At 36.6% G+C, this 24,108-nt stretch overlaps 3 protein-coding genes across 14 annotated transcripts in view; 1 reads left to right on the top strand and 2 right to left on the bottom strand.

Moving 5' to 3' along the window:
• The window catches only part of sh3pxd2aa (SH3 and PX domains 2Aa), a 70,924-nt gene extending 66,895 nt beyond the window's left edge, over positions 1-4,029 (bottom strand). For 8 of the 9 annotated variants that reach the window (XM_028449730.1, XM_028449721.1, XM_028449713.1 and 5 more), the window contains exon 1: positions 3,728-4,029. In XM_028449730.1, the coding sequence (XP_028305531.1) occupies positions 3,728-3,814 (87 nt within the window). In that variant the 5' untranslated portion in view covers positions 3,815-4,029. The remainder of the gene's footprint in view (positions 1-3,727) is intronic. The other variant, XM_028449764.1, reaches the window with a different exon arrangement.
• Positions 4,030-4,178: 149 nt separating this feature from the next.
• Positions 4,179-12,431, bottom strand: stn1 (STN1 subunit of CST complex). Of its 4 annotated transcripts, none has more exons than XM_028449853.1 (10): positions 12,190-12,431; positions 10,767-10,862; positions 10,625-10,693; positions 10,193-10,360; positions 8,823-8,934; positions 8,644-8,755; positions 8,451-8,561; positions 8,309-8,381; positions 7,137-7,295; positions 4,179-4,300 (listed from the first exon to the last, which is right to left on the bottom strand). In XM_028449853.1, the coding sequence occupies exons 1-9, from the start codon at positions 12,320-12,322 to the stop codon at positions 7,138-7,140; spliced, it is 1,032 nt and encodes a 343-aa protein (XP_028305654.1). In that variant the 5' UTR covers positions 12,323-12,431; the 3' UTR covers positions 4,179-4,300; position 7,137. The 4 variants fall into 4 exon arrangements, with proteins under 4 accessions (XP_028305654.1, XP_028305648.1, XP_028305630.1 ...); XM_028449847.1 differs by having other exon boundaries at positions 8,644-8,752; positions 10,193-10,363; XM_028449829.1 differs by having other exon boundaries at positions 10,193-10,363.
• Positions 12,432-13,540: 1,109 nt separating this feature from the next.
• The window catches only part of LOC114465049 (serine/threonine-protein kinase 10-like), a 34,278-nt gene continuing 23,710 nt past the window's right edge, over positions 13,541-24,108 (top strand). The window contains exons 1-2 of the mRNA XM_028449795.1: positions 13,541-14,347; positions 18,862-19,026. Of these exons, the coding sequence (XP_028305596.1) occupies positions 14,198-14,347; positions 18,862-19,026 (315 nt within the window). The 5' untranslated portion in view covers positions 13,541-14,197. The remainder of the gene's footprint in view (positions 14,348-18,861; positions 19,027-24,108) is intronic.

Here is a 24,108-nt window from a genome sequence, read left to right on the forward strand (position 1 = left end):
TCCCAGCAACACTTTAAATATCACGCTTCAACTCAACGCCCACCGACATGTCCACAAATAACCTACACGCACGCACGCACACACACACAGACATGTGTGCATCGTCACGCCAACAGGAACAAAGCCTCCCGTTTGCCTTTGAAGACGACGTCACTGTTAGCAACAATAGATAACAGCTTAGAGATAAATAGAGCTGCCCAACTTATTCAATAATTATCAGAATGAAGACGTACCAGGAAATGACTTTGGTTTAGTAAAAATAACAAACTGACATGTAAGCCATGCTAGGTCATGACACCAAGTAAACCAAACCAGCTACAACTTAACCAGTTAGACCAAACCAGCTAAACCAAACCAAAATAACCAGAACCAGCTAAACCAGCTAGACTAAACTATCTAAAAGAAATCAAACACTAAATACTGACATGCTCTCACAGGCTAAATCTTAAGTCGTTTTAGTTTATGAAATATAAGTCAAACTTAGTCCAACAAATCTATTTTTTAATTGACTAAAATTAGACTAAAACGAGACTGAATTTAAATCAAAAGTGAGATTAAATTAAAGTTAACAGTAGAAAAAGTATCTTCACGACTTCACTCATTGAATCTAAAGACATGAATCTGAGTGTTTTCAGTGCCTCATTCAACCTCCATCCAACCTGTTCCTGAAGTTTCCTCAAACATCAACCCTGTCCTTTAGGAGGAATCCACAAATGAAGAGCTGCACATAGCAATAAAAGAGCTTTTAATGTCTGACAACAAAGACCTGATTACTTTATCCTCCTTTAATGACCGTTTGAAACCAACACATCCAACACATCCGACAACACAACATACTACTCACAGTTAGAGCAGAACGCCAGGACGCCGCGTCAACGTTTGAGGGAGAAAAAGAAGAAGAAGGAGCAGTGAAGAGCAGCCGACTCCGCCTAAAACCACCACGTTTATTAAAGTCTTTCCCGCTAACGTTGTGATGAACTCAGAAACAAGCTTTACACAATGTTACACAACTTTACATGATAAAAGCTTTACAACAGACTGTGATTGTGTCTGATCTGAGGGTCACATGATCAACATTCATGTCAGCATTAGAATAATGACCAATCAGAGCAGAGCATTAACACAGCAATTAATAAATAGTTTAGTCTTATTTGTTCATTTTTGTTTTGCATTTTTTCCCCCAAATTTTTCTCTCATTTTGTGTGCATTTGTTGTGTGTGTTTTCAGAATAGTTTTGTGTATTTTTTTGTGGTTTTGTGTGTATCTTATAGTTGTCGTGTTTATTAGGTAATTGTGTGTGTGTTTGCTGTGTCTCATTGTGTTTTTAAAGTCATTAATGTGTGTTTTTGTTGTCACTTTTTCTGACGTTTTGTGTATTTTGTTGTGGTAATGTATATTTTTGGAGTCACTGTGTGTGTCTCTTGTCATTTTGTATATTTTTGTGTGTTTGTTGTTGGTTTTTGTCAATAAGTGTGTTTGTTGTTCTTTTGTTAATTGTTCTGTCATTTTGTGTTATGCGAGTAATTTTGTGCATTTTTGTTTTCATGATGTGTTTTTGTTGTGTGTGTTTTTGTTGTCTTGTGTGTATTTTTGGAGTTATTTTCAGTATTTTTATTGTCATTTTTTAGATTTTTCACTGATTGTTATTTTTGAGTCAATAACTGTGTTTTTGTTTTTTCTTCTGCCATTTTAAGTATCTTTGTAGTCGTCATGTGTTTTGTAAGTAATTGTGTGTGTTTTTGCTGTCTCAGTGTGTTTTTAAAGTCATTTTTGTTGTCATCTTGTACATTTTCCCGCATTCATCATCGCACAAGCTGTTCAGAGGACCGAAGAGAGACGGAAATAATAATAATAACGTTTCCACATCAAAGAAGGAGTGGGAATGAAGAAGGTGTGAGGTCCCATTTAATGGAACGCTCTGAACTTCTTCTTCTTCTTCCTTTAAAAGTGCACCGCAGCGACTCGTCAGCCTGTGTCTGAGGAACACAAGACAGTCTGGGATTGAAAGGTTTTCCACAGATTCTGCCGTTTTCTTCCCACGCTAACTGGACCTGGTCCCTGGAGACTGGGGAGCTCAGGAAACTAAAGTAGGCCATGGACTGGACACCAGAGACAGTGGGAATAGGGTGGGAAGACAAATTAAAGGACAAAGAGATAGAAATAGAAAAGAGAGAAACTGAAAGAAAACAGTAAAAAAAAAATAAAGAGAAAATTAATAAAAATGATTCTGGAGGGAATAATAAAGAAGAAAAAAGAATAATAGAATCTACTCAGACACAGAAAAGAGGGAAAAATGAGAGAAAATGAAGAATGAGAAGTCTAAAACGGTCAACGGTTCTGCTTTTTCTCTTTACTAGCACTCTATGAATAGACCAATAGAAATTACACATCACCAAAAACCCAAAGTTACAACACATTTACATAAAAAGGACTCCAAATACACACAAAACAACAGACAACTACACAAAATGACATAAAAATAAATAAAAATCACTCCAAATACACACAAAAGTAAAACGACAGAAAAAAAAAGACAAGAAAAATTCACAAAAATGGTTCCAAAAGCATTAAAATGACAGAAATGACGACAGCAGATGTGGCAAAATGAATCTAAAGATACACAACAGACGACAGAAATATACAAAATTCATTTAAAAATACACAAAATGACTCCAAACATAGTAAACAACAACAAAACTAAGTAAAGTCAAATCAGAACCCACAAAAAGACAACTACATGGTGAATAAAAAAATACACAGAATGAGTCAAAATTACAGAAAGGACATAAAAAATACAGTAAATGACAACAGACAGTAAATGACAGGAAAACTAAGTAAACGGAAATGAAAACCCACAAAAAGACAACAAACACTACACAAGGAACAAAAAATACACAAAATGAGTCCAAAAATTCACAGAATGAGTTTTTTTTCTTTATACCTGTAATCTTGAGTTGTCCTGTTGTTGTGCATTGTGTATGATAACAATAAGTCTTCTATTCTATTCTATAATGACACAAAACCAGTCCAGAAATATACAAAAGGACAACAAAAATACAAAATTTAAAAAAAATACACAAAAATGCACAACGGACGATAGAAATATACAGAATGAGTTCAAAAATACACAAAATGAGTCCAGACATAGTAAACGACAACAAAACTAAGTAAACTCAAGTCAGAACCCACAAAGACAATAAAAACTACACAAGGAAGAAAAAAAATTACACAAAATTAGCTAAAAAATACACAGAATGGGTCCAAATTTACACAAAAGGACAAGAAACTTAGTACAGAATTTATTACAGAAAGAAACACAAAATACACATAACAATCTAAAGATACACAATGGACGACACACACACACACACACACACACACACACACACACACACACACACACACACACACACACACACACACACACAGCTCTGATTGCTCATTATTGACACGATAGTTGATCATGTGACCTTCAGATCAGATCATCACAGTTCTGTGGCCCCGCCCCCTTTGATAAAAGTTGGTTTTATTATTATTTGTCCAGTGTATTATTGTTTTCTTTTTCTTTACGTTTAAAGGAATAGAACCAACGTGTGTTTGTATAAATGATAAAACAGGAGGACCTGCAGTATGACACATGAGAAGGACGCGTACCTCTGATTGGGAATCATTGCAGAAGCGCTTGAAATGTGCGTGCGCGTGCGTGCGTGAGGGAGGGAGGACTCACGTAGTGTTTGGACGGGTTCCGTCTCTTCTCCACGTCCACCACTTTGACGTCCAGAACCGTCCTGAACTGCATGTTGAGGCTCTGCATGTGCACGCGCTCTGGTTCCCACGATCAGGACACGGAGCGCAGGGCGCGCGCATCCCCCGCTGCGCCCCCCTTCTCCTCCTCTTCCTTCACCATCATCATCATCGATCCGACCCAAGCTCAGCCATAATAATCCGACTTCAACGAAGACGATCCGATCAGAGTGTTCCGGTGTCCCGGTGCACGCGGCCCTGCGTCACGAGCAGCGCTGGGAATTTAGGGAAGGAGTGGGAGGGGCTTCAGTTAACCACCATCATCATCATCATCATCATTCTCACTCCTTCTTCATCACCTCCACAACTTCTCCTCCTCCTGCGCGTGACAGCTCCGTCTCCATCCTCATGCACGCGCCTCTCGCACGGAGCGGGACGGTTTTCTGGCCGGAGACACGAGCCGCTGGATCTATACATACAGATGTTGGAGAGGCGACCAATCACAGGCGGCCCGCGCTACATCAAAGGAGCCAATTAGTGGCCCGACACCGCCCCCCTGTGGACACAGCGGGAGGTGCAGGAGAAAAAAACAAACAACATAGCACAAAGAGCTTTGGGTTCCCATTGTTTTACCATAACAATATTATGTCACTAACAATAAAGTTAAAAAGTACAGTTACATTCCATACATTTGTGAACACATTTTAAGTTTAATATAATTTATAGGAATTCTGTAGGATTTTTTTTTTTTGAGAGAGAGAGAAATTGCACTATTTTAGAAAAACAAGACAACTCTTGGAAATATTTGAAGAAAAAACGTTCTTGTCATTTGACATCATAAAGACACAAAAATACACAAAAGACAAGAAAAGGAAAAAGAAAAAAAAGCACAATAGTGACTTCAAATACCCACAGACAACTCAATTACACAAAAATGATTCCAAAAACACAAAATGATGGAAAAATACACAACAGGACCATAAAAATTAGTTTAAAAATGAACAAAACGACAGAAAAATAACAAAAAGACAACAACGAGTGAGAGAAATGCACAATAGTTACTACAAATACCCAAAAGCAACAACAAAAATGATTCCAAAGACAAAAAATACACAAAATGACAACAAATTTACACAAAAAGCACAACGAATAGAGATAGACACTAAAATTGCACAAAAAGGCAAAAATACACAAACAACACAAAATGACAACAAATATACACATCAATAGCAACAACACACCAAAAGTACACAAAAAAACGCACTAAACGACCGTAAAAATACACAAATCGACAACAGAAACACACAAATAAAATCATCTACAAAGGCAATCTAAGGAAACCACACACAAAAGACAAACAACACATGCAATTTCTTTGTGTTCACCTTAATGTAGCCTGTTTATTTGTGTTCAAGCACTCCTTTAATAGTGAGGGAAGGTAATGAGAAGGTAATGAGGGGGTGAGTAACACCTGAGTGGAGAGTCACACATACTGATGAGACATAGCAGGTAGAAACAAAAAGAAATCCACTACAAAAACAAAACAAAAATCTACATTAACAAAAAACTAGAACAGTGATGAGTGTTGTCGTTTTATTTTCTTCCTTTTTCATGTAACGTGTGTTTAATATTCAGTAGATCCAACAAAAGCAGGTCAGCTTGATGTGATTCTGATGGTGTTTTTGGTACTTCCTGTGTTCCACTTAAAAGTCTGTTCACTGGCACACACACACACACACATTAATAAGAACCCCAGGGACGTTTCTGCGCTCAGCCCTACAGCCTTAAAGCAACATGTCCATCCATCCAACAAAATAACACATACACACAAAGATACACAGGAAACACCCAAAATAACACAAACACAGGAAACACAAAATAACAACACATTTACAGGAAACACACAAAATAACACATTTACAGGAAACACACAAAATAACAACACATTTACAGGAAACACACAAAATAACATTTACAGGAAACACACAAAATAACACATTTACAGGAAACACACAAAATAACACATACACACAAAGATACACAGGAAACACCCAAAATAACACAAACACAGGAAACACACAAAATAACAACACATTTACAGGAAACACACAAAATAACAACACATTTACAGGAAACACACAAAATAACACATTTACAGGAAACACACAAAATAACACATACACACAAAGATACACAGGAAACACTCAAAATAACACAAACACAGGAAACACACAAAATAACAACACATTTACAGGAAACACACAAAATAACACATACACACAAAGATACAAAGGAAACACACAAAATAACAACACAAACACACAAAGCTGAAAAAAGGCTTCATATAAACAAAACCTAAAAATACAAAACAATTACAAATGGTTTCAAAACCACATGAAATGACAAACGAAATACATAAACCAACAAAAATACAAAAAAACCCTCACAAAATGACTTTATATACAGTCTATAAAAGTATTGGAACAGACATTAAATATCTTAAAGTGAATAACATTTAATATTTGGTGGCATACAGGACTCCAGTCCTCCAGGGCCAGATTCCTGAGGCTTTTAGACGTTTCTCTGCTCCAACATACCTTGTTCAAACCTATGTGTTGTCATCAAACTCTGCAGAAGCAGATAACGAGACGTTCAGTTGATTCAGGTGTGTTGGAGCAGAGACACATCCAGAAGTCTCAGGAATCAGGCCCTCAAGGACTGGACTCCGGCACACTGATCTACTGGGTTAAGGCCAGTCTAAGACCTCCCACTTTTTCCCCTGATGAAGTCCTTTGTTATGTTGGCAACAAAGTACACACGTTTCAAATCTAACAACTGAAAAATACAAAACTATGACAAATCATTACAAAAAAACACGCAAAATGACAATAACTCCAAAATACCAAAAATAATACAAAATTACTTAATTTATTGTACACAAAGACAAAGAAAACAACAAAAAAAAAAACACAACATGGGAAAGATTACACAAAACCAAAAAAATACACATAACATACCGTACACAATATCACCAGAAAAACAGCAAAAAAACAAAAAACAAAAAAAAGTGATTCCTACAACACACAATGGAACAAGGAAAATACACAAACCAACAAAACACAAAATAATGACAATAATACACAATTTTAAAAAAACATGATTAGAAAAAAAACCCCACTAAATTACTTTGTAACACGAAACTAGAACAAATAAACACAAAACAGCAAAAAAAAAACACAAAACAGCCAAAATATACTTAAAAAAAATGCACAAAAAAAAAAAAAACACAATAGAAGCAAAAAATGCAAAACAGTAAAAACGATTCCAAAAATGTACAAAAACATCTCCAGAAACACACAAAGTCAAACCCACGTGTTCTTTATTATTCTCACGTTAGAAAGCGATGTAATGAGAGTCACTGGTACTGATGATGTCACTGCTGCTCTCCAGTGATTGGACGAGCAGCTGCAGCGCCGCTCTGCTCACGTTCACACTGTAACGCTGGCGAACCGCCGACAGGATGTGTAGGACATGGCAACCCTTCTCTGCATCTGCACACACGCACACACACACACACGTCATCAGCATCACATCATCACAATTACAACTGAAACACACAAGAAACAGAAAAAATACACTAAACAACAATAAAAATAAGAAAAACAGCAAAGATGCACAAAACAGAGGAAAAGTTACACAAACAACAGAAACACACAAGAAACAGCAAAAAGACAAACAATTTTTACAGGAAAAATACACGAAACAAAAATATAAAAGACAGAAAAGATACACAAAAAAAACGAAGGAAAAGTTACACAAAAAACAGCAAGAAACACAAAAACCTTAGAGCAAAGATACAAAAAACAACAAAAATACAAAACACTGCAAAGATACACAAAAAATAGCAGAAAAGTTACACAAAAAAACAGAAACACAAAAAAAACTTATGACAAAAATACACTAAACAACAAAAAACTACAAAGGACAGCAAAGATACACAAGAAAATGAAGGAAAAGTTACACAAAAAACAGCAAGAAACACACAAACAACTTAAAGAAAAAATAAAAACAACAAAAGATAGCAAAGATACACAACAAAAAAGAAAGTTACACAAAAATAAGCAAAAAATACACAATAGCAAAATACAAAACGAGAGCAAAAATACGCAAAAAGCATCAAAATATGCAAAACAAAGGAAAAAGGTACATAAAAAATGCAAAAAAATAACACACGAAACAACACAAAAATACAAGACAGCAAAAAATACACAAAAAACTCTTGCAGCAAAAATACAGTTACAGCAAACATAAACAAGATAACTGTGAAAAAGTTACACAACAAACATACAAAAAGTAGTAAAGACGCACACACAAAAAGAGGAAAAGTTACACAAAAACAAGCAAAAATACACAACAGAAAAAATACACAACAGCAATGTACAAAACGAAGGAAAAGTTACACGAAAAATGCTTAAATAAAATGTAGAGAAAACAGCAAAAAACATCCAACACACAAAAAGCACATCACTGAGGTGAAAAACACACAAAGTAAAGATGGACGCACACTTTTCCCGCCTGGAGTCCTCCCTGATGACGTCGAGGATGGCCACCAGCAGCTCTTTGTCCCGTGACGTCACCTGAAGAAGAAGAAGAGTGAGCACGTCACATTAGATGCAGCGGATGGCGTTGCCATGGTAACCGCTCACCAGATAAACTTGGTCAGGTGACTTGACCTTAGGGTAGACCACGCCCTCGTCCTGAAGGTGCTGCAGTGTCTGTTTGAGGAGCTGCTGGAGCTGCTGGGATGAAGGAGGAGCCTGAACACACACACACACACACACACACCGCACCGTCACACACACACACACACAGCACCGTGTGTGTGTGTGTCCCCTGTACCACCAGTGGCTCCAGCAGCTCCTTCAGATCATTTTCTCTGAATCTGCTGACAGAATTCTTCTCCAAGAAGTTCCTGACAACGATGGAGGCTCCGCCCACAGGAGAGTCTCTGCTGGAGGAGAACAGGAAGTTCACCTACAGCAGGAACAGGAAGCTGCTCAGTGATTGGCTGTTCCTACCTGGTGGCGTGAGGATCCAGCTGCAGCTTTTTATCATAACAGTCTCTGTAAAGCTGAGGAAGATCCATCATCCAGGAGATCTGTAGCTCCATCAGAGGGTCACACACTCTATCTACACACACACACACTTACTTACTTAAAGGGGCGGTATTATGAAAAAAATACACTTTCTAATGGTTTTGTACATTATGTACATTATTTTAGCCACATTCAGAGCCACACATTTGATAATGGAATAACTCCTGTTATTCCACATTTTGTAAAAAATCAGCTCCAAACGGGACAGTTTGATTTTTCTCGCTACTCAACGTCACTTAGCGGAAACTCCTCCTACTCTATAAGAAAGTGAGCTCCTCCCTCTCAGACTACCTCACAGCTAAAACAAACACTGTGGTTTAATATAAAATATATATTATACTTTATTGTCATATGTAAACCTACATACACTAAATGTGTTCTCTGCATTTAACCCCTCCCTGAGGAGCAGTGGGCAGCAATGGAGCAGTTCCATTTTTAGTATCTGTTATATTGCCTCGTAATCACCTTTGACATAATCTGACGTGTGTTTGTGACACAATGCGACGCAGCGGTTGAACAAAACAACTGATTATCACCTTAAATGCACTATTCCTGTAGTTAAAAGAGATGAGGAGGAGCAGAAAGTGTTTGAAGCAGCTGAATGACTCCGCTGCTGCTGCTGCTGCTATAAACACACAGCCTGAGGCGCTGAGACGGACTCACAATCACAATAGCCTCATAAATATCCATGTGTTTTACTGTAATGTGTAGTTTTTTGGTTGAAAACAATAACAACAGTGTGTAAATAACAAAAAGAAAATTGCTTTGGTGATCACTGATCTGCCTCACAAGAACGAGGCAGGAAGTCTGCGTCTACAGACACGCCCACTCATGAATATGCAAAAGTAGGCTCCAAAACAGCCCGTTTTTAGAATTGCTGAGAAAGTCACTTTTCAGAAACAGGCGAGTTTGAGAAAATAAACCTCAAATACTAAGTTTCTGGGTTCTTAGAACAAATGGAGATGGTTGAAAAATACTGGACCTTTAAATACTTACTGATGTACTACCCTACTCACTAAATGACTTTCTTAGTATCTAAGTTACTAACATATTCACATAGTAAAAATGTAAACAGCTTAGTTAGTTGGTAAATACGTAAGTAAGTGACCAAGTACGACAGTAATTAAGTGAGTAACCGAGTAATTAAGTATGAAAGTGAGTAACTAAATAACTATAACTAGCTTTGTAAAACAAGTAAGTGTGTAACTAAGTAAATGAGTAACTGAGTCATTAACTATGTAAGTACCTCAGTAATTAAGTAATGAAGTAACTAAGTAAACTTTTCCACTCACAGAAGTTGGAGGCCATGATTTCTCGTTGCTGTCGTGACGTCTTCAGCGTTCCTCGGACTCGGAGCAGATCTCCGATGTCCAGCCGACATCGTTCCTGCTGGGAACGCCGCAACTTACTTAGCTCCGCCTCCACATTGAAGCCTCCTGGAGCGTCTCCGCCCTCTCCACCTGCTGCACAAGGCGGTGCCGTGGGCGGGGCCAGACACTCGTAACAACGCAATAAAACTTTCCACAAAAATTAACTATATTATATTATTTATTATATATTAGCATATAAAATATTTGTATTAAATTATTAAATAAAACATAATAAATCATAAATTTAAACTATTATATTTATCATCACAAGTTATTACAGGAAAATGACGAGGTAAAAAAGTAGTACAAACAAACAAAGAAGTGAAGATGAAAGTGTATTAAAGTGATTCTTACTGGGACGGTCGTCCTTCACCAGCTCACTTTTCCAACACAGACAGTTTATGACCCCAGTGCCGTCGTCCACTGGAAACACACAGATACTGGTTTGACAGGTGTGGTTCACACACACACACACACACAGGATGTACATCAGCACCTCCATAGCAGAAGAAGTCCTCTCGCTCTCTCTTGTACACCACAGTTCCCAGTACATCCACTCTGTAGACTGGGTGCTGGTTGTAGAAGTAGATCCCTGTGGAGGAGGAAGTAGTAGGAGATAAAGTGTGTAAACACATGTCATCCATTCATCTTTTCATTGATTCCTCATATCAGAGAAATCAAACATTTTGCACTTGTTTATTCTTTAACACATTTACGAGACAAAAAAAACTACTAAAATAATGTCACACAACCTTTTAAAAAGGTATCACTAAAGTAAATGGCAAATAAAAAACATTTCCTAAATAATCACAATGTTTCCCTGAACAGTGCAATTAGATTTTCACGTTAAACTTATTAAATTTACATTTTTGGCTGTAGTAATGTAAAGCTTGTAGCTACGTTTTAACTCAAATATCTTTGAGGAGCATTTCCAATCAGAGAATAATTCAATCACAAATTAAATAAATAACAGAACATTATTTTGTATGTTTTTTTTTTGTTTTTTTTAATTCTAATTATTTACTAAGTTTATGAAATTACGTTTTTTTTTTTAATTAGTATTATTTATTGTTGAAAATAAAGGAGATAGGTTCGTTGTTTATGCTAATGATAAGTGTGCATTGTTTAACTCAGTGATTCTCAACCTGTTCAGCCCGTGACCCCTAAAATAAAGGCTCCAGAGAGCGGGGACCCCCACTGTAGAGGAAGGTGGTTGAATATGAATCTATAAGAGGGAATAAAGGGGAGAGATTTTTGGGGTCCATCTATAAAGTCAGTAAAATGATGGTCCATTGTTTTATGAATCTGTGATAACCACATTTATTTATACATCTGAATAATATTCACTGTTATCCAGGAACGTTTATTATTATAGTCATCTTAAAGATAGAAATTATTGTTTTAATCACAAATAAAATGGGTTCAAAGTGAACAAAAATTGTGGGAAAAGAGGAAAAGTGGGATTTTAAAAAAACACAGAAAATTGACAGAAAAAGTGGTAAAAAGGGTTCAAAGTGTCAATATTGAAACAATGAGTTTAAACTGACAAATAATGGGCATGACAAATGGTGAATGTGGTTAAACTGGCAAAAATAATCATGAAAGATGGTGAAAATAGATAATGGGTCAACATATGTGACATTAGGTGGAAAAGTGATGGAAAGGGTTAATAAGTGCTGAACATGTCTTGAAAGTGATAAAATGCGCAGAAAATGTTATCATATTTGATGTAGAAGTGTCAGAACTGGGAGTAATGTAGCAAAAATGCATGAAAATAGGTTAAAATATGGTGAGTCTAGTGTAGTTGCAAAAAAAAAGGTAAAAATAAGCAAAAATTGGTTAAAATTGTTGTCAATATTCTTTGTGTTTTGCGACCCCAAATAAGATCCTGACCCCAAGGTTGAGAACCCGTGTCTCACCTGGTACCTGAGTGGACTCGGTCATGTGCAGAATGTCGCTGACGTAAAGCCGAACAAAGGCGGAGAAAAGCGGGTCCAAACCCCACAGAATGGACGAGGGCTCCTCTGCGGCGTCCATTGTCTCTGTCTGCATCTCATTATTTGCGTTAAATCGTTTAAATCTACAGTTTTCTAACTTAATTTTGTATTTTTTTTACCGAGACTCAGGCTTCAAATTAGCTACGAGCTACCGGGGGGCGTGTCTCTAAAGTAGCGCGGACGTCACGTGACCAAAATATATATTTTTTAAAAATATATTAAAATCCTTTCAGATTTTACAAAACGTATGGTTTTGTACTTAAATGTGATGTAATTATATTAATAAAATATAAAGTTTTGTTTTTAAAGCGAAATCCTACTTTTCTCATCACTTTAGCGAGGTCACGTACCGCAGTGCCTGTTGGGTAATGTAGTCACACGAAGAACAATCCGCGTTTGGGTTATTTACTGGAGGTTGGTTCATTGGCTAGAAATAAAAATATTAATTATATATATAGCTAAATAACAGTATTTTACTATAATAAAAATATTGTTAAATTAGAAAATAATACAACAAAAAATTAAAATCAATGTTAATCAGTTCCTATATAGTTAGTTAATAATATTTTTTTTATAATAAGAAATTCACAAAAATAAACTATTATCCATAAATAGAAATGCAATATATAAATAATTGTTAATAAATACAAAATATTATTAATTAATAAAATAAATAAGAACTGATTTAGATATCTAAAAAGTATAGGTCACATTAAATAAAACAAGTAAATGATCAAAATTAACAAATAGAACACATTATATATATATATATATATATATATATATATCATATTAAACACTGAATAATTAAATACGAATTGATGTAATAATAGATTTACAAAAATTCAAAACCAAAAAATAAAACAAAATAACTTTGGAATTAGATTTAGAAAAAAAGAGTCCATTGTCTCTGTCTGCATCTCATTATTCGTGTAAAATCGTTTAATTCTACATTTTTTATCTTAAATTCCCACCGAGACTCAGGCATCAAGTTCGGTATTACTACCGGGGGCGTGTCTCTCTGTAAAATAGCACCATGTCACGTGACCAAAATATTTAAAAATAGTTACTTAAAACTACTTTGATGCTTCATAAAATGCATGGCTAAGTACTTAAAATGATGTAATTGTATTAATAAAATGCTAAGTTTTGTTTTTAAAAGCGAATTCCAACTTTCCTAGTCACTTGAGCGCCGTCACGTATCGCAGTGCTTGCTGGGTAATGTAGTCACACGAAGAACAATCCGGGTGAGGGTTGTTTCTTGACAAAACTGAGAAGGAAAACTACAGGTGATTCACTAGAATCTGGTTCATTGGTTAGAAATTAACACAAATGTCCCAAACCGAGGGGTTTTGTGTGTTTTTTTCCTCACGAAGCCACAAATCACTCCCGCCAACCGTCAGAGCACGAGGCCGCGCGCCGTCCGTGAACGCGCAGCGACACTAAATCCGCTAGTTGACCAAAACTCGTCCCACACCGTAGAGAGAGAAACACGTCCGATTTCTGCATTTCCACGGCCCAATCAAGCTGTTCGTGTCTTCACTTTGTTGGAATATATTCACTTAAACATCCTTTTAACCGAAAGGACGCGTTTCCTGGTGTGTTTTTTGTGTTTTGGTTGCAGAAAAAGCCCCTCGGGAGGTAATTTTTGGGCTCACCGGGAGGTGGAACAACGGCCAGCTTCCCGTGACTACTTTGTGTTCCAGCAAAACTCACTTTTCTCTGGATTTCCTCGTTGAAGTCACTGTTAATGCGTGACATTCGGTGGTAAACATGAGGTTCCAGACCACACGGGGTCTAAATTGGTCCCTAGTCCACATTTAAAACAACGGGACGCATGTGAGTCCAAAGGCAGGACTTTTATTCTCCCTAAAATAAAACAACCGCTGGATTTCTGCCCTCATCAACTTCTACTAGCGATTCATTCACGATGTCGTTTTTTAATTTCCGAAAGATTTTCAAACTGGGATCAGAGAAGAAAAAGAAACAGTATGAGAACGTGCGCAGGGATGAAAATCCGGAGGAAATGTGGGATATTATCGGTGAACTGGGAGATGGAGCCTTTGGGAAGGTGTTTAAGGTAAACAATGGTTATTTTATTTGTTTTTATTCATTTTTTTTTTTTTTTAACAAAACAGCCCTTTTAAAATGTCAGATTTTCAATTGTCCACAGACATCACCATCATTACAGCAGCCATTGATCCTTTGTCAACAAACCATGTGGGCTTTGTTGGAAACCTTTAGAGAAATAGCTCTCTTTTTATTATTATTATTATAATAATTAATAATAATAATGTACTTTATCTAGAGTGTACTGTTGGACAAAAACAAATATTGATGTTGTATATGAACAGTTTTATGTATAAATTAAATTAAATCACTAATGAACAAACATTTTATTATATTATAATTATTATTTATTATAAGTATGGTTATTGTTAGATTAGAGCAGGGGTTCTCAACCTTGAGGTCGGGAGACACTGGGAGGGGGTCACCAGATACCTTCAAGAAACAAAGAATATTTTTGAACAATTTCAGCCCATTTTTGCAAATTTTTACCCTTTTCTCTGCAACTACACCAAACTCACCATATTTTAACCTATTTTCATCACATTTTCTTGCCATATTTTTGCTCCTTTTAATGTGTTTTTGCTACATTTCTCCCATTTCTGACACTTCTTCATCACATTTTATTGACTTTTCTACACATTTTTCCACTTTCCAGACATGTTCAGCACTTATAAACCTTTTCCACCACTTTTACACCTAATGTCACATATGTTGAGCCATTATTTTCACTTTTAACCTCTTTTCACCATATTTCATGATTATTTTTGCCAATTTAACCACATTCACCATTTGTCATGTCCATTATTTGCCAGTTTAAACCAAGTGTTCCAATATTGACACTTTGAACCCTTTTTACCACTTTTTTTGTCTGTTTTTGACTATCTAAAGTCACATGTGCAACTTTTAACACATTTCTGTAGTTTTTAAAATCCCATTTCAACACCTTTTCCACCATTTTTGGTCACTTTGAATCCTTTTTATTTGTGATTAAAACCAGGATTTCTATCTTTAAGATGACTATAATAATAATAATAAACGTTCCTGGATAACAGTGGATATTAATCAGATGAATAAATAAATGTGGTTATCACAGATTCATAGAACAATGGACCATCATTTTACTGACTTTATGGATGGACCCCAAAAATCTCCCCTTTATTCCCCCTTATAGATGGTCCTGTCTCCACATGACTGTTCTTCAATGTTCATGTCTGTGTTCAACCACCTTCAGCTACAGTGGGGGTCCCTGCTCTCTGGAACCTTTATTTTGGCGGTCATGGCCTGAAAAGGTTGAGAACCACTGAGTTAGAGGACTAAACAAATAAAACTCTAATATTAGCAGTATTTAATCGACATAGTGATTCACAGGGGCGTTTGGCACACAGAGCACACAGGTTTAGTCAGGGGCTGGTCAACAGGAAGGAGCTGGATCACATGGTGGAGCACATCCTGTCTGCAGAAAGCTACAGACAAAGGGGAGAAAAAAGCCACTTTCTATTTGATGTGTCACATGATCAGTTTTCTGTTCAAAGATGATCTTAGTTAATTAATCGTAGCTGGTTGCATCTCCCTCCGTCCTGCACCTCGTTGTTATGGTTCATATTTGGTCCAATAACAAATCAGCTGATTAGACGATATTAACCAATAGAGCCAATAATGTAGCCTCTCAGCTTTACCCGCTTTGACCCTGCTTAGCTAGCGCTGCTACGTGCTAAGCTAACATGTGTAGGACGAGTCGCTACAAGATAAGCTAAGAAAATATTTGACTGGTCGTTCGGGATGGGTGACATTGACTCAAAAAATGATCCCGATAATTTCTGGTATTATCGCGATAACGATATAAATTGCGATAAATAAAAATAAAAAAATTCACAACTTATTGTAAATAGGTTTTTTACAAACACAAATAAATGTTAATACATCAACATTAGACACATTAAAAAAGGCTACAATATCTGCTGACCCAGAGTTCATGAGCTGATATTTTATGGAATATATTAGTGCATGTGGATCACTTTATTAGTGTTATTGTATGTCATTTATTTATTTCCTCACTTGAAATCAAATCATTTTCTTAAAAAAAAAAAAAAAAACATGAAAAGCAAAAATAACTCCAGTAGTGTTTTTACTGTTGCTGAATCTTGTTTATTTTATATCTGATAATGAGTTACATAAAGTTATGGTTAATAAATAATCTCTGATTTCCTATAATTTAACCAGATCAAGCTGATGATTTAATCATTCACTATATTTATGTGTAATAATCTCAATAGTTACATTAGTCTAATGGGACCAGCTTTGTCTGTGAACACATGAAATATAATTAAAATATATTGCGTTTCACAAGTTTGGACGAATTAATAGTGATATTAATATTTATGCTAACATTTATTTTGCACAACGTGTGACATGTTTAGATTTTAGTGTTAAATCTGACCATAAACAAATTGATGGTTCTCTGTGGTTTTATGACAGTAAGACGTGTTCTTTTTACTTGGTTTATTCCTTATATAGAGTGGTTAGCGTTAGCTCTTAGCCCAGTCTGTGTGTCGGTGTGTTAGCTTAGCATAGTTAGCTTTAGTTGAGTTTCCAGTTTATTATCGTTGCTACAGATTCATCTCTGTACCTGTGTTTGTGGAACTATGGGTGGATCTGACGGAGGAACTTGAATAGGTTCACTTTGTTGGATGTTTATCTGGTTTTAACTAAATAGCGTTCCACGATGTATCGCATCACGACAGCTTCAGGTAGCCGTGACGAACACCTCACACACACACACAGCGGTGTGTGAGGGGGGCGGTGGCAGTGCACACCGTGGAGGCTCCACGATGGAGCTTCCTTAAACAACGTTCTGCTCCAGAGAATAATAAGTTGTTGACAACAAACAGAGGCAGTTTTATCTGGAACAATGTTTTTTTGGGGCATTCTTGGCTAAATTGAGGGACAAATGGCCCGTGGCGCCTCGACATGGGACTTTATCGTTTATATCATGGGATGACATATTCTTACCGGTGAGAATGTTTTTGACGATAAATCAAACAATAAATTATCGCACATTCCTACTGGTTGTTACATGGTAAGCTAACTACAACATGTGGGACTGTTTGCTACATGTTAAATTTACCCAAAGTTGTGGGACTGGTCGTTACCTGCTAAGCTAACCAAAACATATGGGACGGATTGCTAAATGCTAAGCTAACCCAAACATGTGGGATAAGTCGCTACATGCTAAGCTAATCAAACATGTGGGATAAGTCGCTACATGCTAAGCTAATCAAACATGTGGGACTGGTGGTCGCAACATGCTAAGCTAACCTAAACATGTGGGATTGCTCACTCCACTCTGGGTTAACCCAAATGATAGGAGTATTTGCTCTGTGCTAAGCTAGCCCAAACATGTTAGACTGGTTGCTACGTGCTAAAATAATTGAAATATGTGGGACTAGGCCATACATGCTAAGCTAACCCAAACATGTGGGACTAGTTGGTAATGTTAAGCTAACACACAAACATGTGGAACTAGTCGCTACATGCTAAGCTAATAAACATGTTGGATTAGTCCCTACCTGCTAGATTAACCTAAACACGTGGGACTGGTCGCTAGATGTTAAGCTATCCTAAAGATGTGGGACTGGTCGCTACATGCTAAACTAATCAAAACATGTAGGAATTGTGGCTATGTGCTAAGCGAGCCCAAATGTGTGGGACTTGTTGGTAAATGCTAATTTAACCCAATTACATTTGGGACTGTTTGCAACATGCTAAGCTAACCAAAACATGCGGGACTGGTTGGTACATGCTAAGCTAACCAAAACATGTGGGACTGGTTGGTACATGCTAAGCTCACCAAAACATGTGGAACTGGTTGGTACATGCTAAGCTAACCAAAACATGTGGGACTGGTTGGTACATGCTAAGCTAACCAAAACATGTGGGACTGGTCTTTAGATGTTAAGCTAACATTGGTTGCTACATGCTAAGCTAACCAAAACATATGGGACTGGTTGCTAAATACTAAGCTAACCAAAACATGTGGGACTGGTCGTTAGATGCTAAGCTAACACTGGTTGCTACATGCTAAGCTAACCAAAACATATGGGACCGGTTTCTAAATACTAAGCTAACCAAAACATATGGGACTGGTTTCTAAATGCTAAGCTAACCAAAACTTATGAGAATGGTTGCTAAATACTAAGCTAACCAAAATACATGGGACCGGTTTCTAAATGCTAAGCTAACCAAAACGTACAAGCATGGTTGCTAAATGCTAAGCTAATCAAAACATATGGGACTGGTTACTAAATGCTAAACTAACCCAAACATATTGGACTGGTCTCTACGTGCAGTTCTATTCTTTATACGTCTGTGACGAAGGACATGAACAGAAGTACTGATGTTTGTAGGGAGCACCTTATCAACACCTTGTTTATAATGGTGCATTGATTGATCATTTTGATGAAACGCTTGCTTTGAAGACAGAAGGAGTTTAAATGAGAATAAGCTGAAGACTTTCCTCCTATGCAGGCTCAGAACAAGCAGACGGGAATCCTGGCCGCAGCCAAAGTCATCGACACAAAGACGGAGGAGGAGCTGGAGGACTACATGGTGGAGATCGACATCCTGGCCTCCTGCGAGCACCAAAACATCGTCAAGCTCCTCGACGCGTTCTATTTTGAGAGCAAGCTGTGGGTGAGTGGAACCATGTGACCGTTTGTTTCTTCATCAGAGGGCAAAGTTCATCAGAAAGCAGCGGTAATGACTGTTAATCATCATTCCTGTTTATAATTGCACCACTCTGGATTTAAGCTCTTGTTTTCCTCCGTGTGAGACTTCGACCCTGTTTGTCTTCATCATTTATACTCGCTTTTAAATCGTACTCCCGCAGCAGAGCAATTCTAAAGACTGTTGGGACATATTAGACCCAGGCATAATAAAACAGAGACAATATTAAACTGCAAAAAATACACAAAATGACTCAAAAACAGACAAAACTACCACAAAAACACAAAAAACATGATGAAAACAACCAAAAATCACAGGCCAAAATGAAACATTCATGTTGCAGTGCATGAAATTAATAATGCCAATCGAGTTCCAGGTGCCACAGTGGGGTGGCAGTCGCTGCAGTGATATGTCATTGTGTCCTTGGGCAAGGCACTTCACCTACATTGCCTAGTATGAATGTAGTGTGTGTGAGTGAGTGTTGGTGGTGGTCGGAGGGTCCGATGGCGCACTATGGCAGCCTCACTTCCGTCAGTCTGCCCCAGGGCAGCTGTGGCTACAACAGTAGTTTGCCACCACTAAGTGTGGAGTGAAAGAATAATGTCTTAACTCTGTAAAGCGTCTTTGAGTGTCTATGATAAAGCGCTATATAAAATTGATGCATTATTATTATTATTAATAACATCACTGAGCAAAATAAACACATAAAGTAGTTTTGAAATTGAAGAGCACTTTACTGTGTTTCATGGCATAAAATCATGAAACATCTAAATGTCTTCAAAGATATTTAGTAGAATACAAAATGGACACAACATACCCCTCCTGTACGATCAAAACACTACATTTTCTGCTTTGAAACAATCCTATAAAGCTCAATAAAAAGAATGTAATTGGACGTCAGCTTTCGATTTTTTCCTTTAATTGGCTAGAGGTGTCTTGATCTGATATTGATCCAATATCAGGCAGAAAATGAACATCGGATTTTATCGGACTGCATCTAAAATCACCAATATAAACGCTCTGATAAAATGATCTGCTCCAGCACTTCTATCCATAGGTGAGTGTGGTTCACAGCTTAACATTGATGCTGGTCTTATAATTTATTTTATTCAATTGTAGAGTACTGCTGATCTTATGTTGAAGGTAAATATGTATGTAACCAATTGTTTAATAATAAATGGGTCCGTTTTTATCATCCCTACTGTTGCTGATTATTGCTCTGTGTTTGAGTGACATCACTGGATCTACACAACAAAATAAGTCATAAATAGGGATGTAACGATTCACTCAACTCCCGATACGATTCGATTCACGATACGATTCTCTCACGATTTATTTTACAAAATGGGAATGTAGACAAATGATGACTGAAAAATATTCCTTTATTTTTTGGTGGGAAAAAACGAGAAAAAACTGTACTATTTTCCTTTTATTTTTCATTGTCAAAGTAATTCCTTGATAAACTATTAAAAACAATGCAATTTAACTAAAAATAAATCTTGAATGAAATAAATAAAGGAATAATACAAATGAAGAAGAAGCCTATTAATTTAAATTCTGGTTCTATAGTAAACAATGAAAAACTACATAATAGTTCTTTTTCTTTTTAAAAGTGCAACTGAAAATTTATTTTGTGCCTTAACAATTGGACTTGAAAAAAAAACAGTCTGTACTGTATTTCCGTCAGATATTTGTTTGGACCAGCAGAGGGCGCTGGTAACCCAGTTGCCTTTTGACATGCAGATATTCTTGCAGTGAAGAAGAGATGCTACGCGCTAGCAGACAGAGCTAATAGAAAAACGGGACTTTTAAAGATATTCACGTAATGTTACAGATATTCTTTCGTTGCTAAAGGGGTAAGGAATCATTTATGAACATGTTTAAGAGTAGGAGGCGGCCAGAAAGAAAATAGTAGCAGATTCCGCCCACCGCCTACACTTTTGGATGAGAAGGATAAATATATATAGCGCCTTCTGCTGTTTAAAAAAAGTACTGCGATTCAATTTTCAGCCTATCGATGTGAACCGTGATACCTATGAATCGATTTTTAACTGCTTTACAATAAATCGTTACGTCCCTAGTAATAAATGTAGGTTTGATTCTTGCTGATATCGGATCAATATTGGTATCGGCTGATACGCAAGGCTGCTATATCGGTATCATATCGGAAGTGAAAAAGTTGTATCGGGACATCCCTATAAATCACTGTACTGTATTACATTAATTTTGGTTGAAATATTAACTCCAAGTGACTGAAAAAGATGAGCAGAAATATTGTTTACAAAGAAAGACATTTGGTGTGTGGAGAAACATGAACTACAGAATGACCTTATGGGACAAAATGCTACCTCGGTGTAGTAAACATTCCAGGCCAATGGATGGCGGTATGATTTATCAATGAACCAAAATAAACAAACACAAGGAAGAGTGTTCGTGTGCATCACTCTTTGGATTTAAACTGAATTTCTCCAACAAAGTGATGATTCTGACCAATCACAGAGCTGCACTCCTACTGAGAAATATTTGCCCGAACCCAGGGTCACGTTTAATTTCTTAACATGGACTCTGGTTGGACGCTACGCAGTGATGGTGATGTCAGAGCCGTTCAGAGAGAGTTGCAACAACGGAAGTTTAAATGCTTGATCATCACGTGATTTGTGTAGACTCTAATAGTTCCTTGGAAGATTTGAATCCATTGATTTCGAGAGGCATAACTGGGATTTCAGGTGATTTGCCGTCAATAACTGTATTGATTTACAATATTTATACAGAACACTGTCATATGTATGTGTATATAATGGTAATATACAGACCCTTTCCAAAAAATTTGAATATCATTTAAAAGTTGTTTAATTTCCATAATTCAATTCAAAAAGTTAAACTTTCATAGATTATAGATTCAGGGCCCACAATTTAAACAATTTCAAGTATTTATTTGTTTAATTTTACTTAATTTGGGCTTCCAGCTCATTAAAATCCATGAAATCAGGATTTCAAAAAATTATAATACAGTGAAGAAATCACCATTTACTTCTCAGAAGGACTGGACTGTTGGTCAGTGGTCCATGGTCCTCTTTTCTAATGAAAGTTAAATGTCATTCAGGAATCAAGGTCCAAGGGTTTGGAGGAAGACATGTGAGGAACAGAACCAACTCTTCTGAAGGTCCAGTGTGAAATATCCAGTCAGTCATGGTTTGGAGTACAATGTTCTGTTCCTCACGTCTTCCTCCAAATTCTTGGACCTTGATTCCCAAATGAAAAACATTGGGTTACAACAGTCAACTGCTCACTTCCTGAACTATTGTGTGGCTCCATGAACCGCCATTTCTGTGAAAAAAACCGGAGCGTTGTCGCTCCTCCTCTACTTAGCGTCTGTAGCTTAGCATGAAGCTGTTTATCATGTTTACAGTTTAATGCAGAATGAGTAGCTATTAAATAAAGCTGATTCATTAAAGAGACTCCTACATGTGCACGCCGTGCACTGATGTGAATAGTGAGTCAGGCTTCAATAGGTTCAGGATTAAAGAGAGATCAGCTTTATTCTGGTTCAGGTCGTAGTCTGACTGCTACAGGTCTAACTTTGTAGGTCTGATTAAAGCTAATGCTAACGTCTAAGGCTCTGCTCATGACATTAACACAGAAGGTTTTTGTTCCCTGTTACACAGACATGGAGAGGGAAGCGTTTTCACAAACTAACATGTTCCCAACTCATTTTAAACTTTCTCTTCTCAGTGTGCTACTGCTTCACGTGCTCCATCTGACCTCAACATCCTCTCGCTCTGTGGTCATATGATACAGATCTGAGCTGACTGGAGCTCAACAGCGCCCCCTACTCTTAATGTAAAACAATGGCACTTTGTGGTGATGGGAGGAAGTTCAACAAAAAAAACATTCAGGCTGCTGGAAATGGGGGATTTTTATTTTAATTTTTTTAAATAACAAACAACAAAACCAGGGCTCAATAGAAATCTGTCACTCTGCTAAACGAAGATTAGAGCATCGTTCACACACGTCAGAACCAACACACTCTCAATAACATTTCATCAAAGGGAAATAACCTACATTTAGTCCACGTTTACCCAAAATATGAACGATTGTTCGTTCAACGTGTTCATGTGAGTGAAACACTTTCAGAATGACTAAAAACACAAAATAGCATTCAACAACTTTATAAACACAAAATAAAAACATTAATATACAAAATTACTACAAAATTACAAAGAATCCTAACCAAAATACATAAAAACGAAACAATATCGGTCAAAATTACTGGGAAAAAACCCAAAATAGAAAAAATACACACTAAACGAAACAAAAACACACAACAAAAATGAGACAAAATGACTTAAAACACACAAAATGTGTGTGAGAGTCTATTGTAGCACAGCAGAGCTATAACAGTAGCAGTAGCCACGCCCACTGGAAACACTAGAACCGTGTCAGAGACGACAGGCTTTGTCCCACTCACACAGAACCTTTGTTCCTAAAGGTGGAAGTATCATTCAGTCCTCTTTTCACTCTCATCCTCCTGAGAATCTACTCGTGTCAACGTCATGTCAATGTCTGAGCGTAGAAAACTAAACATAAGTAACATAAAATGACTCAGAAACAACACAACATCAAATTTACTCAAAAACACGTAAAAAATGACATAAAATACCTGAATATACAACAAAAATACACAAAATGAATCCAAAAATGTACCAACTTACAGAAAAAATTCTCAAAAGGCAACAAAAATACACAAAAGCACAACACAATAACAAAATTACTCAAAAAAACTCTAACAAAAATTACAGAAAACAACAAAAAAGAACCACAATAAAAAAAAACAAATACATACAAAATTACAACAAAAACACACAAAATGAGAGAAAAATATACAAAATGACGCCAAATTAACAAAACCATATTCAAAGCTATGACAAAAGTATATAAAATTACTGCAAAAACATACAAAATTACATAAATACTGAAAATTAAAACAAAAAAAACACAAAATATTAGAAAAATACATAAAATGACTTGAATTGAAAAAAATGACAGAAA

Source organism: Gouania willdenowi, chromosome 1, assembly GCF_900634775.1.
Source record: "Gouania willdenowi chromosome 1, fGouWil2.1, whole genome shotgun sequence".
NCBI lineage: Eukaryota > Metazoa > Chordata > Actinopteri > Blenniiformes > Gobiesocidae > Gouania > Gouania willdenowi.

Excerpts from the sequence above, each read along its gene's own strand:
- stn1 (XM_028449829.1), bottom strand. The coding sequence starts at position 12,322 with ATGCAGACAGAGACAATGGACGCCGCAGAGGAGCCCTCGTCCATTCTG. Across the intron at positions 10,863-12,189 it reads CGAGTCCACTCAGGTACCAG|GGATCTACTTCTACAACCAG; the intron begins GTGAGACACGGG and ends CCTCCTCCACAG. Across the intron at positions 8,382-8,450 it reads CACCTGACCAAGTTTATCTG|GTGACGTCACGGGACAAAGA; the intron begins GTGAGCGGTTAC and ends CTTCTTCTTCAG.